General features: G+C 40.5%; 1 protein-coding gene across 2 annotated transcripts; it reads right to left on the bottom strand.

The window, feature by feature from the left end:
- Positions 1-21: 21 nt before the first annotated feature.
- On the bottom strand, positions 22-5,735 carry gpr61 (G protein-coupled receptor 61). Of its 2 annotated transcripts, XM_072366569.1 has the most exons (3): positions 5,655-5,716; positions 4,707-4,850; positions 22-3,936 (listed from the first exon to the last, which is right to left on the bottom strand). In XM_072366569.1, exon 3 carries the CDS (start codon positions 3,681-3,683, stop codon positions 2,274-2,276), a length of 1,410 nt encoding a protein of 469 aa, XP_072222670.1. In that variant the 5' UTR covers positions 3,684-3,936; positions 4,707-4,850; positions 5,655-5,716; the 3' UTR covers positions 22-2,273. The 2 variants fall into 2 exon arrangements, with proteins under 2 accessions (XP_072222670.1, XP_072222669.1); XM_072366568.1 differs by lacking the exon at positions 4,707-4,850 and having other exon boundaries at positions 5,655-5,735.
- Positions 5,736-16,421: the final 10,686 nt, after the last annotated feature.

Raw genomic sequence — 16,421 nt, 5'->3', positions numbered from 1 at the left:
GCAATGACCACAACACTCGAGTTAAAATTCTTGCTGTGTCTTTAATGGTTTCAGCTGATGGGGAATATACAAGAGAATCTTGACCAAGAGAAAAGAAAGAATCCTAACAGTCTTTCCAGCTTTGGTACAAAAAGACATACAGAAAGGAAAACCAACATGCTGGTAACCCACAATGAACAAAACTAGAAATAAATGTTAAAAAGGATTATAATCCACCTTTAAGCTTCAGAACAGGTTATTTCTCCATCTTTGTAATTGGCAGATGGTGGGAGAAACAGAGCTTAAAGTATTTCATGAGATTGGTCGGGGCAGTTTTGCTGCTGTCTGGGAAGATTAAACCCTTGTTCGTAGGCGCTGGTGTGATAAATCAAGGCAATTTTTGTCATTTTGTAACATGAATTTGTGTAATCATTTTAGTTGATGAATTCATTTAAACATGCACATAATATAGAGGACTATGATTGCTTCTTCAGTTTTAACTGTTGCTTTTGATGCCAGCTAAATTCTTGCCACATGTTCTTCCAAAATAAACATTTTAAAACAATATGAAAGGACGGCGTTGCCTGAAAAACAGTCTGCAACAAAGTCATACAGCAAGAAAATTAAGAACGTTATGTATACCCTGACAAAGGGACCTTTTTGTTGTTCTGACTCCCAGCAAGCTCTGAACCCTCCCTGTATGCCTTGTGTTGAAAGTCTTGTGATCATGCCAACCGTCCCATATGAGGCAGTCCAAAATAGATGAAGGCAACAGGGAAGAGCAAGTATAAAAAGAGACCCAAAAAAGTGTTTTTCTTTCGGAGATTTGTGCCTTTTTCGTCATCTTTGGAACATTTGTCACTGCTCGTGTGACTTGTGCAAAGTGTTTGTATTCCACCTGAGATCAGAGAAAGCGCTTCCAGTGTCTTACATTTGTTGGTAAAAGAGGCCAAAGGCGAAGCTTTCGATGTGTAAGCATTGTCACACCTATGTGCTGTGTGTAGCCACAACAAGCCTGGTTGTTTATTGCACAAACACAAGAGCACTCGCACTGCTCCTGTGTTTACCTGTAAACAGACATCACAGGGTAATGGGGACTGGTTGTCCGAAATATTTCACGCTGAGCTTTATTCCAAATGCTATTAACGTGTTGCAGCCACAGATTTTAAAACCTAAAACCCCGAACACCGCCACTGTCAAACAAACTAAACCAGCCACAATGTTTGTCTTTGAGCTGAAATCACGAGTCTCCCATTTTGGTGAGGAGGTGATAATCACAAGACTAAGAACAGATAAACATGATAATAACATTCTGGAAAATGGTTAAAAATACTCTAAATACCAGCCACAGCAGCAGCAGCTGTGAAACAATCCTGTTCAACAGAGTAGATATTCCAATCTGAAATCATTTTCTTATTTTTTATTTTATTGGCTTTGAATATTCTGAATATTCTCTCCTTTATCGTGAGCAACATTTTTGTATTTATTTCTTGGTGGCTTTGGTTGTGGAAGTGGGATGAATACATGAAAACAGGTCTTTCATTCAATAACCAACTGGCAGTTCACATCTAAAATCAAAGTAAAGGAGTTTTAGAAGTGCTGTTTCAGTGCAGAGTGTATTTGTTTGGATTATTAGATAGTTAACTGAATCAGTGATCAAACTACACAGAGCTTTATGTATCACTGAGTCATTTGGAGTAGATTGTCAAGAGGCTTTTTCAACTTTGAAAACACAAACATAAGTGAACTTGAATTAAACTTAAGCAACAACTGGGAGGACTAAAATGCAACTGGAAGTACTTTATATTTGGTGTAATAGAAATTATATTCTGGCAAAGCTACATTGTGCATTTGCCCTGTTATGATTAAGATCATTTTGATGATTTGAAGCTTATGTTGGATTATGAATGAAAAATCAAATATTCAATATTCAAATCCTCCAGAAGTTTACTTTTGCAAAGCTTCAGAGCCTCATGAAGCTTGTAACTTCACTCAAACTGTGACCAACACATCAAGGGTTTAGTTTCTGTCTGCTGGCATAACACAGAGCACAACAGCCTTACACAGTATGGCTCCTAAAGTATGTCATGCTGCAATAAGATGATGCAAATGTATCTTTCATTGAAAAGCTACATCATTTCAATTCTTCAAAGAAGATACCATGTTTTGCAGTTTGATGGACTTTTTATCTTAAAAGCATCTTGCAGCATGAACAAGGAATACTAGAAAATAAGAACAAAACTAAACATATTTATTGGATTATTAGATGGCATAATAGACAGTACACGAAGCAGCTACAACTCTGGTACAGTTTTGCAGCAGTTCTCTGATACACAAAGCTCATTATGCAGCTGCTGCTGCTGTATGAACTCTGCGGTTTCCTCAAGGATCTGCCCTGGGATGTGGAAGTCAGCTGGCGTGTTCTGCTCAACAGCTGATTCCTGAAGGCCCTCAGTCTCTGGCTCTTCTGGGCTGGCTCTGCTGTGAGAGTTGCAGGGCTCCAGATTGCATCCAGTGCCCTGAAGGAACTGCAAAAAGTTCTCCTCGATAGAGGCCTCACGGCTGGGCAGCTGCTCTGCTTCACTTGGTCCAGTCCTCTTGAAAAGGCAAGCCAGGTTGCGGCTCAGCTCCTCACGAATCTGCCGGTTCAGGCAGCCGTAGAAGAAGGGGTTGGAGGTGAAGCAGAAATACCCAATCCATGTGACCACATCCTCCAGGTGGGCCAGTGAGGCAGGAGGGGTAGACATTACAGCTGAGTAGAGATGGAAGGAGAAATATGGCAGCCAGCAGCAGAGGAACTGACCTCCCACTGCCACTAGAACCACTGCGGCCTTCCCACCGCTAAAGGTCCTTTGAGGGGTTGCACGGGCACCAGTTCCTCCAAGACTGGCTGCCATGGTGGAATGGCTGCTGACAGACTCAGACCTTTGACGTGGTGTGTCCATCCAAGTGGGGTGGGGGCCATGATGCATGGCTGCAACACGGGCCACCTTGAACATATTGCAGTAGACCACCAGAATGATCAGCATGGGGCACAGAAAATAGATGATTGTAAAGAGGGTCATGAAAAGCAGGCGTGTGGTCCTTCCTCCTGTCCAGTGGAGGGAGCAGTGTCTTTGACCAGGAATGAGGATGCCAGGAGACCCCAGAGTCGGGGTTCCTTGGAGCAGCCATCCTAGCAGGGGCAGTATTGACATGACAACAGCTTTTATCCAGATGCCCACCAGTACCATCACCACCACCCCCACTGTCATCTTAACCTCGTGACGCATGGGGTGGACAATGTAGTAGTAGCGCTCCACATTAATGGCACAAATGGTGAGGATGGCAGCACTCACTAGACACACACTCAAGGAGAGGTAGCTTCGACACAATGCTTCATCCACCAGGATCCGGTCTGACACAATCCCCAGAGGCATCACCAACAGCGCTGCCAGCAGATCCACCAGGCAGAGGTGGAACACGAAGGCAAACTTACGTAGTTGGGGCGTTTTAGTGATGACAACCATCACAGCCAAGTTCCCTACCACTGCTAGAACGTCCATAATGAGCATAGCACACAGTGCCAAGGACTGATTCAGATCTATCCCATGTTGGGCGCTTGTGATGGGTGCAGTCCCGTTAGAGATATTCGGCAGCAGAGACGCTGGAAATGTGGATATAGATGTGTTCCAGGTGGGGCTTGGTGTGATGGATTGCTCCATGAGAGGATGGGATAAAGAGGAGAGAGTTCGCTGAATTTCACGGGCCCATCATCCATCCTCCCCTGTTGTACGGAGTCACTGAGAAGCTCAGGTGGTGGTCTCTGCCATGGTGGCTGGAAGCATATAGGCCCTGTCTCCCATGGACTTTAGCCTGGAGTTCTGCAGATGATCACACAAGCTTTGACCCTCTTGATGATCAGCTTATACTGAAGGTGTCTTCTCTCTCGAATAAACTACACTCAGCTAGAGGGACCTGAAATAGAAGAGATGTTATTGTCTAGTCAGGCGTTACAGAAGAGTGTCAAAGAATTGCAAAAAGTACTGCTGTTTGCCACTAGAGCAGAAGGTGTTAATATTCACGATCATGTTAAAGTTTCAATAACCTCGAATTATCGGAAAATCAGGATTCAGGATGTTTTGAACCTGCAAAGATGCTCTATTCTGATATTCAGATCACAAGCAATTCAACATGTCTTTGCTGCAGCAAGATGGTTTTAAATGCATTCCTGTGTAAAGCTATGACCCTTTGCTGTCTTTTTAAAATAATCAGACTTGATGCACTCTGCACTCGTTTCCAGCCAGGGTCATAATTTATCGTATATCTGACATCTGCATCCTCAGATGTGTGTTTTCAGGGCAGCCAGCACCCCAGGGAGAAGCTAAAAGCACAGACTGGACCATATGTCCCCATTAAGTGAGTGAACAAGAAAATGTGGATGAGCAAATAAACTGCAAAACTCAGCATTTCAGAGCTCCCTGCTGTCTTAAGTGATGCTGTGAAAGATCAATGAATGTGTTTCATATTAGGACAATCCTGTCATGGTTCCCTAACATTGTATTACTAGTTTAAACAGGGTGTCTTTACAATTATCATAACAAACTATGTTGTAGAAAAAAAAATCCTTCTGTATGTGACGCTGTATTTAATGGTATTAAATGTATGTATATGGTGGTGGAACACCCTCAGCAATGAATATCAATGTGTGCCAGTTGAGTAGGCAGTGTTTACTGTCATAACCTCACCTGGACGCAACCCCACACACTGTTAAAGCTGAGGAATGAGCACCAAAGCCTTGGTACATTTCCATATGCTGCACACCTGCAGGTGCAAGTTTTCCATTTCACTAATGTGACAGACTTCGTCCCTGCAAGGCGCCTCTTCTTAACCTGCCCACGTATTGGTACATTGGGCACAATAATTAATGTATAGACGCAGGGGTAAATTAGAAAGGTGACATTTGCTTAACAGGTCAAACTGTTAAAATCACCTTCAACCCATAAACAACTATGATGCAGAAACAACTGTGGAGCAGCCTTCTGGGAACTGTTACTCTTAACAACACTAATGGTTTTAAGGGAAACAAATTATCACCACATCGCCCCAAAGACAAGCGGTTTAGACTCTCAAAGGGCCTTTTATTCAACAAAAATCCCTATAAAAAGCAGAGCCATTTTAAACTGGTTCCTTCTATCATGTCTGAACCACACAAACAAAACTATTTATTGAGATAAGGAAAGAAGGATTCAGCACAGTGTCCTGGATAATGTAATCAAATTGGCGACAGCAGTGCAATTTAAGTTCAGTCTCTGCTGTACAAGCTACAAAAATTCATACAAAGCTACAGTAGAAGGTTGTGCGGAATCTTGGACTGCTGACTTAGAGCCATATGACCCTATCATATGCACATGACACTGTTTGCTGCGAGGAGAAAAACTAGCCTGTTTTTCAAGCGTGCCTCTCATTACAAAGCAGTTTAACTGTCCTGCAGCAACACACAAGCCACAAGTAGGATTTTGCATGTGAAGGGAGGCATCTATCACCAGATATGTGGTCCTTTACATGAAAACACAAAGATCTGACAAAATACTCATGAGTCACATTATCCACCTCTTTCCACCTTCCCACCCATACACTCTGTTAATGTGGCAGGTATAGCTGGAAATGAAAGTGATGATAAGTCAGTGACATACCTCAGTCTGGAGAGGGCTGTTTCCTCCTGTGCAGGTTCACAGTCTGCTGAGGCACAGCCGACCTGTTTCGCTTTCTCACCCACACACACAGCAAACACTGATACACACCACGTCACAGGGAGGGAGGGAGACAGGGAGAAGGAGGGGGGAGGAGGAGAGTCCTGTGTCTCCTCCTCACCTGGCCCCTTTCATCTCGTCATCATGCTGACCACCCGCCTCTCTCATTCCCTTCAAACACAGCACACACCTCTGTCCTTTCAGCTCTCTCCTTGCCAGGTTTTCAATCCACGCTGGGAAGTCAGAAATTCAACAGAAAATTAAAGGAGGAGAGGGGCCCTATCTCACAGCCAGTGATGCACAAATAGGTGGACACAGACCGTCCTCCACCTTACACACTTTCATAGACAGGCTCCCTCACTCTGCCAGAGCAACTGCAGAGCTGTGCAGAGCAGGCAGGCAGCGGGTGGGCAGGCATTACTCAGCCTCCCCTGCTCTCCACTGGGTCTTAGTGCCTTGCTACCTACGCTGTCCTCATGGAAGGATGGCTTTGCTTTTCAGCCCTACAAGAGATCTTACTGCAGGCCACATAAGGTCCCCTAAGAGACACGGGAGTGCCAAAAACAATCACTTGTACCTTCAGGATCAGTATTTCTCTGATTCTCTGTCACTTTCTGCTCAGTTGGTTAAGATCTCCCCCGATGCTCAGTGAGGCAAAAGCCTTCTCACGAGGATGGATTATTGATTTGTAGAGAAGTAAGGAATCCCAGGGGTTAATGTTAATGAGCTGAGATTAAGATTTACAGGAGCCTTGCTTGCAAAATGTACATATAACACTCACAGAGCTTTTTCAGGACTTTACTTGAGAAACAAGAAATGTTGTCAGAAGAGAGGAAAAAAAATCAATAACAAGAAAAAAAATATTACAGCATAGAAAAAATAATGTAAAATTGTTTTTTTTAAAAAGCACTGGTTGGAGTATTACAAGAGCAAAAACAGCTTTTAGGGGTATGTTTAAGTTATAATGCACTCCCACTGACGCAGAATGTATTTGCAATTACAAACAAAAACTTTCCCATACGTCACAAAATAGATTTTCTTACTGTCTGCATGCTGGTGCTTCTTTAAATCCAAAAAAACCCAGAAACTTCTAAGGTTAAGTAACTTCTGGCCAAATCCAAGACAACAAAATGTCTTATGTGATAAGAAATAGATAATAGGCAACAGTAGATATGTAAATTTACTACATCAGCTCGTGGCTTTAAACTATGGAAAGAGTCTGTTATAGAGATACAAGACACAAGGAGAAACCTTTTGATGTATGGAGGATACTCTTGTATATGTTAGATCTACTCTTTTCATGTTTATGTACTTTACTCGGCAGGATTTCACATAGATGGATTTTCCTGAGACATCTTTCCTGAGACAACCACACACTGTGGTTGTTGACTGATTCATTCATCACTGGACGTGAAGCTCCATAAACCCTGATTAGTTCATGAGTCATTGCTTCTTTTTACTGATAAATCAATTGTTAATCTGAACACATGTTCATTTCTCAATCCAATTACTGTGTTACTGTTTATATCGCAGTGATTGCTTGACATAGCTCTGCTTTGTCTCACAACCTGGCGCCTTTTGTTGGCAGGTACAAAGTGATGATCAGGCTGCTGCTGCTCAGAGGCTCAGCTTGCTCATATGATCAAATAATCAGATAATAATTTTTCCTCAAAATGTGTCTCAGCATTGGAAAGGGGGCTGAGACAATAAGTGATGAATATAAACAATGGGTTTAATGTATAATGGCTCAAGATGTGATGATAGCAACACTGGCAAGGCATTTTCAAGGAGCAAAGAGAGTATAAAGGAGTCTTTGTGTTTGTTAATGTGTGTATGTCCTGTGACCACGCTTGTGTCTGAGGTGTTGAATCATGACAGAAATAGCAGATACTTGCTCATGCCAGCAGCACCAATCACAAGGGAGGAAAATACAATGGTTTCCATGGTAACCCAGACTTTAGCTTCCCCTAATGACCCCCCCCCCCCCCAAATCTTCCAACGGCATCAAACTCAGGGCACACTCTACACCTCTCACAGCATGCATCACCAGCCATTTGGAGTTGCGTCACTGTGCTTGCAACCATGTTGGATTGGTGATTATTCTCTGATTTCTTTCTCCCCGTTTAACAAAACACAGGTTGGATGATTCACGCTCCATTACTGCTACTGAGCCAATGTGCTTTTCCTTTGTGATCTCAGATGTCAACAGTAGAGGGAGCTCTCACATTTAACAAGTAACTATCACCTGAAATTCCAGAATAATGTCTTTCTGATCATTCACATTAAAACTGCTCATGGAACTAAAGCTTTTTTTGTTGTTGCTTTCATTCAAGTACAGATGCGGCAGGCAAATTAGTTAATCAGTAGTGCAGGTAAATTTCTTTGGTTTGAAAACATGCCTGAAGGGTTGGGTTAAGTTAAATTTGGATGCATTTCTCTATCTTTCAGTGCATTTAAGTTCAGTGATTTGATGTTCAGCGCTGTCAAGCCCTTTGCACAATCGCAGTTCTGACAGGAGGAGATCAGGATTGGGCTTACGTCAAAGCCCCACGGATAACTCGTTTTGTAAAAATCTTTTTGCATTACTTCATACTGAGCTGAATAGTTTCAACCAAGGTATTAGTGCTCCCATGGGTGACACAAAAGGATGCAGGGCAACACTGGAGTGTATTTTCGAAAGTGAATAAATGAAAGCTATTGATAATTCAAGAATTCGTTCATGTTGAAATACATTTTGTAAATCACCATATTATTTGTATCTTAAGGATTGCTGAAGTTTGATCCTTCTACAGAACCTCAAAGAACAACATCCACTTCAGGTCACATATGAGTGATTACTCCTCACTGTACAAGGGACGGTGCACATATGCATCTGAACTGAGCCCTCAGAGCCGCAATGTGAATTCATGACGTTTTACCGCTAATCACAAATCATGCCAAATCTTATTGCAAATTAGGCTGCATGGACTGTTTTTTAATCCCTGTTAAATGTCTTTCAGTTTTTTTTTTTACCTACAAAGATGAAATAAATATCGATCTCCTCGCATCACTAACTCCTTCATTTGTGCATTAGAGTTATATAGAGTTATAGTGCATGTAGATCACAACAAATCTTTTCCTGCCATTTTTTAAACATTCATTCTTCTGTGCTCAGGAAAAAGTGCCTCATCTTTTCACATTGTGGCACATTTCAGTCAAAGAATATGTTTTACTTCAAGGGTTTGAGTGTGGTGGATGAATTGCAACAATGAAATGTACTCGTTTATTTTAACTAACAAAAATCCTAGAAACGATTTTTGATAGCTTGCTGGGAGTCCTGGGACAACCTGTCCTGTGTATGCAGCCAGATAATTATCCATCCTGTGGCCCCAGCTGGTTTTAGCTGTTTTATTTCCCAGAGTCATGCACTGGATTCCAAATAGACACAATTAGCACTATCTGTTGGCTCCAGGTTGGCACTGACATCCCGCACACACTGAGTCACTGAGTGCCGATGTCTTGGGCTGCTGTCTGCCTGTGAATGAATAATAACACTGAAAGGCAAAAAAAGGAGCCAAGTCTTTTACAGAAATGAGAATGGGTGCATAATGCTTCCACTTTCAGGCATTCAGGTTTCATGTTTTCATCACTGAGGTTAGTATTTTTCCTCATAAAGTTTGTTCAAATTTGTTGTCATTCAAGTTAAATGTTTATTTTAGTTGCCTAATTACTTACTCGAACAATGCATGAAACCAAGCAAAGTCACCAGATGTTCAGTGCATCTTTTATTACAAGAGCATAAGGCCTTCAATCCATATAATAGTTTTTTTTTTATTCTCCAAGTGGCTGCTAAATGCGATGCTATTTTACTGATTCATCTGCTAATGTATGATCATATGGATTAATTGCAAATGGACATAAAACAGAAATTTTCGTTCTTACATCAAAACTCAAAAGTAAAATTTTTCACTCTGAAATACCTTTGGACTCTGACTCTCTAGAGATGACTGTGTTCAGGATAGGGAACATTTGGCTATTTGCAGCATCTAGATGGTGGTAAAGTGAGGTGAGATGTCTTTGACTGAGTCACAAATGGCCTGCAGAAACTTTGCTGCTTATAGTCTCAACCTCTATCAGTTATAGAGATACACAACTGAGAACTACAAAAAAGGACCAGGTGGAATATAGAGGTGGACAGAATGAAATGTGCAACATACTTTACTTTAAACAAAATCACCTGTAAGACTTTTGTAGGTCATCAAGAGGCTTAAGGTTTTTAGATTATCTCAGTGTCTCAGGAACGCCTCCAGAGAAGGTTCTTAAAAACTTCACTTGTATTCAGTGATGAACTGGGTGGTGGCCAAAAGTCAAGTTAAGTTTTTATTTTTGATTGTTTTGCTCAGTAAAGTTACTCATTAATACAGGAGACTTACACCATAATAAGATAATGTTTTTAGGACAAATTGAAAATTACCTCAAGGGGCTTTAAAGTCTAAACAGTAAACAAGATCTTTCTTTAAGACCCTCGACTCAGACAAGGAGCAACTAATCAAAGGGCACAATGGAAATATGGATGTAATCTACAACTTGAGTGGTTGACAGAGGTATACAACCACAAGGAAGCTTCTCACAGTCTTTGTACTAATCTAAGCGTGCTGTCTGTTGACTGTAGCCCCATTTAGCTTATAGGTATTAGAGTAAAAAAATCCATCTTCAAGATAATATGCAAACATGCTTAATTAAAAACTATTAATGAAATACCAAATTCTAGTGCATCACATTCTTCTCTCTCTTACACTGAAGCAACTTAAGAATAAAGACCTATTTGAAATTCAAATTACAGGCTGAACCTTACTGTAACAAATCATTGTGACGGGACATCATTTATGAAGGGCACTGTGTATAAATCACATTATCAACTAAAAACATGCACAGCCACTATGTAGTTTTCACAGAAACCAATCAGTGCAGTCTGCTGGTTGATTTATGGCTGCAGTATATCAAGCAGAACCAGGGCCACAGGCATCACATCCTCGCCGTCATTCATCAACAGACTCTGCTGCTAGGAATACATGTTGCAATTGATTCCAGACTCACTTTCGCCAGCCTGCTAACCCCAGGAAGTTTGAACTCAGCTTAATTACGAATAACAAGACCAGTGTTCGCATTTATGAGCACTCAACTGTCCTTTCTCTTGCAGGACATCCTCTGTAACTGACAACACATTTTGACCCCTGCATATCATCACTGCCCCTGCCTTCGTGTTGATCTTTTTTATAATACTGAAGTGGGTGTGATCCGTAACTTTTTGGTTGTCATAAGCCTTATATATGCTAAAGTGAGTTCATTAATGAGTCTAGATCCATACTTAAATCTATACTTAAATCCTATTTGGTGATGCTTTGTCAAAGTGTTTTTATACTCAAAGTTGGAATGCCAGTATTATGATCATGTAAACACGTAAGGCCACTGTAACGTTTATAGTATTCGATACAGTTTAGCCTGTTAGCATGTCTAACAAATCATTATCTTACTAGCACAAAACACACAGTACACCTCACAACGCTGTATGTGTCTGGTTATAAGGATCCAAATGCAGACAGCAGGCCGGTAAATAAATATGAAGTAGCAGTGAACAGTCAGCATAGTCACATCCAGAGCTGAATTGAGCTACAGTTAGAGTTCAACCTGGCCAGTTAATCTAACACTGTCCATGTGGCTGTATACATGCACAGGAAGGGAATCAGATTAATGACTGTATGTCTGAAGTGGTAAAGCTTTGAACTGTGTGGGATAAAAAAAGAATGTTGATTTTGTCAAATGCAGTTACAGTATCAGGATTTTATTAGAGCAGAGAAAAATGCTTTAAGCGACCACGAGTTGACATGTTGTCTTAATAGGCTGATTTTCAATGCCAATTTCTGATGCCTTCGGGTAGTTTTATTTCTATCTCACTAAACTGTGTTAATATATACTTGCAAAAGAAAAGCTAACTCAGATTTCAGTTGGACTAATATGTTTTCATGCCTTTTAAAGTCTGATCAGACCACAACACAAACCTCCACACATTCATCTATACACACCACAGTACACTTTACACACACCACACAAACACTTGTCACTGTCTGTCTCTTGTCTTTATCTGTCCTGTCCTTCTGTGTTCCACTGTTGGCGATTCTAGTCCTCTCTGACTAAATCAAGGTTTTTTGAATCAATAAAGCTTGTTAGATTGGATGGTCAAAGAGGGCTAGTGAAGGACACACTCACCATCACTTGCACATATGCATAAGAAAAATGGCAAGATTGAATTGCATGTACAAGAAAATTATATGTACCTTGGCACCAACCATTGATATATATGCAGACAGCGGGAAAAATAAATAATAAATAAATAAAAGTCTGGTTTTCGTCAGACTTATACAATAATTGCTTTTCTTTTAGGGTTTTGTAAACATGCTGAGTGAAAAGCAAGGAGTATACTGTAAATAGCAGACAAGGTGATAAGGTGAGTTAAAGTAGGTGAGCTAATTAGAAATGAGGAGCGGGTGAGGCGATCAGCAAGCAATGAGGAAGTCAACTGGGGAATTCATAAGTGGAGGAAACAGTGGAAACAACCATCTAAGTACTTTTCCTTAACCTTATTGAAAAAAGCAATAGGGTTTTAAAAAAAAGGTAAATAGGAAAGGAAAGGTAAAAGAAATTCTCAAAGGCTTTAAGTGGGAAGCGACAACCACACTGCAATAATCAAACCACACTTACACTAAGCTTTGATTTGGGTCTGCAGCACTGAAACTACAGATGTACAAATAATATACTTTATCTTGTCACTGAGAATATGTCATAGTTATCATAAGATCTAAAATTGAAGTATGTTAAGTTGAGTATGTTGTCAGGGGCTACTCACCTCACTCTCACCCTCCTGATATTTAGATAGAATTACATGAATTTCAGTTAGTCCATCCATTTTCTATACCTGCTTAATCTGTTGGTCGGGTCGCGGAGGGGCTGGAGCCTGTCCCAGCGGTCATCGGGCGAGTCCATCACAGGGCCACACAGAGACAAATGAGACAAACATCCATGCACGCTCACTCCTAAGGACAATTTTAGAGACACCAATTAACCTAACATGCATGTTTTTGGGCGGTGGGAGGAAGCTGGAGAACCCGGAGAGGACCCATGCATATACGGGGAGAAAATGCAAACTCCACACAGAGAGGCCCCTGGTGGGGATTGAACCTGAAACCCTCTTGCTGTGAGGTGATGGCACCAACCACCACACCACTGTGCAGCTCTCAGTTAGTCCAACAGTATGAAAATAATTGAGCGTTTACTGCCTCACATCCTCTGCTTCCATACTATGTCATTCTCAAGTTATTATGGAGCCAGACTTGAGCAGCCATTCAAGAAACTTGGTTTAACCCCAAAGGTTGTTGATTTGTTTAAAATCTTGTCTTACTTGGATTTCTTCAGGGAAAAAGAAAAAAACAGTGTTGTATTCAGTTAAGTTTCTACTAGACTAATTAGGTTTCTGCAGCACGTATATGAAACTGATTTGAACTTGAATAAAATAATATTTTGCCTCCCTTTTCAGTGACTGCTTTTTTGAAGAAGAAGAAAATACAATGTTGTGAATGATGAGACATTTAACATGCTACAATTGAATTTTTATTGGTTATATCCTTTTGTGTACACTTTGGTTAGTTTTATACAGGGCTCACAGGCTGTGTTTTAATACCAATCATAGCCCGCACTGCACAACCCATTCTCTCTGCTTTGACAGCTGGTGAAAGAGTATTACTAACTGTGCAAATGAATATTAGGTGACAGAAATCGTCATGAAATACATATTTGAGACCTTACAAATGCCAGAGGTCTGCAAAAGTGAAACACTGACATGCAAACTTGTCACATTTTAGTACATTTTTCTCAGTGGTTCTGTTAGTGGGTTGGGGCACAATGTGCTGGTGGTGGTCTGTCAGAACGTAAAATCTTCCACGACGGACTGCAGTCAGAAACAGTGCAGTGCATGTGTCGTCTCTTTCTCCTCCACCCTTATTTCAGTATTCTCTCTACTGCAGTCTCTCATGTCTTCTGCCCTAATTAGAGCCACAGAAAGCTGAGTCCTGCAGGCGAGATGGGGAGGCGGAGGAGGGAGATGAGGTTGTGAAATCCAAACAGATGCTGCATGGTTAATAATGCAAGCCAGCTGTCAGCATTTAGAAGGGTGACAAAATTAAATACAGCCAGGCAGCTTTCAGTTTGGTCGCTCACTAACAAACATGTGGTCCAATAGCAGCTGAGACACATTCAGGACTCAGCCTATTCAAAGAGTATTTTTCTATGTTTACTTGCCAAGTCATACTAGAACAAAGCTTAAGTTTGACCTTTTAGATGGCAAAAGTGATACCACTCATTACTGTTCAAGAAACATAGAATAGACCAGCTTAATGACAATACTAAACAAGGATGAGGAAGAAGTCTGCAGATAGTCAGCTAACTATTTTGTAACTATTTTTTTACATAGTTTTTGTTGTAATTTAACAACACTGATAAGTGAGTTTAGAGGTGGTGTTCCACAGATTTGTGGGACAGAGCCAGACATACGTTTCGTACTGATTTCAGTCTTTCTGTGCTATAAATCAGGGAGCTGCTTACTTACAGAGAAAAAATTTAAAATGACTTGTTATTTTAAATACGAATGACAGTAGAAATGACAGTAGAAATCACAGTGTATTAAACGCAGTTTCCCACAAACTGTCCGCACTTTGCTGGGAGCAGACAGATGAGATTGAGAAGCAGGAGTAAGAGAAGGCCTTATAAATCCCTTAAAGCTCACAAGGTTGTTACCATAACAGACGATGATTACACACTGACACTGGCCCAATTTACACAACTAATATCCTTCTTGTGATGGTTTGGGTTGCAATGTGTAAGACGTCCCTCGACAACCATTAACACGACAAAAATGTCAGGCACTAAATCTAATGGCATCAGGGCCTGCAGGAGCTTTGCGAATGAGTAATCCAGTGAATTTCAAGGCTAAAGAAATCCAAATTTAATCACCAGAACTTTACAAAAAAACACTGGCAAGGATGAAAGACTGTTCTGAGATCCTCCATTTTAAAATGTGATTAGAACTGCTAAAACTGATACTTTTGTGTGGAAATGCACCAAATGACCTCATGTAAACTGAAAGGTGAGGACAATATTTCTAAAATCATTATTAAAAAGCATCGTTATGACTGTAATTTCTGTTTCAGATACAACAGGAAGGTAAAAAATATCTACTTGACGATTCCTGCGTTGCACCAAATATCACACTGAGCAGCTGATGGAGCTGTTGAAAAAACTTACAGCAGTCATCTTGACAGAGACACAAAAAAATAAATTAATGATAATGTTGCTCAATGTTACTTATTAATGATATTTTGACCATATGAGTTTGAAAGTTAACCATTTCACTGTCAAAACTTGTTTCTGCTGCTCCCAAGTGGACAAAAAGTAAGTTTAATGTTAGCTTAGTAGCATTCTAATGTGAAGCTGACTGAAGAGGAGCTAAAATCATCTGGTCTTTTTAAATGATTTCAGTTTTCCAACAAATGTGCAACTGAGATAATGCATTTACAATTTTTGCATTCACAGTCCTTTGAATGACCACAACAAGAAATAAGAGCAGAACACACAGAATCAGTGACACTTTTTAATTAGTGCAGCTTTTCAGGATAATTTCCACACCTGCTTGCAATCACTTACTTGTCTACTCTCTCTTGATGAAGGACCTCTTATGGCTGCAATTACACAGAATCAAATGGTACGAGCATGCAAAATTATGAGTATTTCATGAACTTTATAGCTCACTGGCCACCTTCCTGGATTTAATGTTCAGTTTTTTTAAGGCGTCGTGCCAACTGTTTTTTCTTCCCTGAAGTTCAGTCTTCATGTACTGTAAACAAAGTAGTCTGTGATCGCATTCTTAATTTCTCTTGTAAACTACAGATTAAACAGAAGTATGGGCTTTGCTTTTGTACTGGAAAATTAAAATACTGTGAAAAGAAAAGCTCTACCTAAACAGGACTTTTTATACACAACATTTTTATTCCTAATGAAAGCATATAATAATAAAATTATGTTTGAATTCCGTTTAGTTGCTTTAGATTCATGGTGCTAGTATTGTTCAGGTAGGTTCACTTTCACATTGTTGTGGCAAAATTGATGCTTAACTACAGCAGCCAAGTGTCCATACTGGAACTTGATCTTTTTTTTCAATATCATTGTCTCCAGCTGTGCTGTGGTTAGCACTGTCACCTCACTGCAAGAAGGTTTCAGGTTCAAATGTCAGCTGGAGCATTCTTATGTGGAGTTTGCATGTTCATCCAAGTACTTCATAGTCTAAAGATATGCATTGTTGATTGTCTCATTTGTCAGTGTGTTGGCCCCTGGGATGGACTGTCGAGTTGTCCAGGGTGTTGCTGTCTCTTACCCAATGGCAGCTGGAATAGGCACCAGCCCCCACAACCATGAAGTAGATTTAGTTAGTTTAGAAAATGGATAGATGGATTATCACAAGTTAATTTTCTCATAATATCAAAGGCCGTTCTGTTGTCTTAATGGGTTCATTATGTCATAATCTCAAGGTAACAGGGTTTGTTTTCTCAAGATAGTGGGTTAATGTATTTATGTTATTTCAGCCTGGTCAAATTTATTCTCACATCACCTCACCCAGTGGATCTG

The sequence above is a fragment of the Leuresthes tenuis genome, unplaced genomic scaffold (assembly GCF_036924035.1).
Source record: "Leuresthes tenuis unplaced genomic scaffold, fLeuTen1.0.hap1 SCAF_16, whole genome shotgun sequence".
Classification (NCBI taxonomy): Eukaryota; Metazoa; Chordata; class Actinopteri; order Atheriniformes; family Atherinopsidae; genus Leuresthes; species Leuresthes tenuis.
This window is presented reverse-complemented; position numbering and strand designations above follow the sequence as displayed.

Excerpts from the sequence above, each read along its gene's own strand:
- gpr61 (XM_072366568.1), bottom strand. The coding sequence starts at position 3,683 with ATGGAGCAATCCATCACACCAAGCCCCACCTGGAACACATCTATATCC.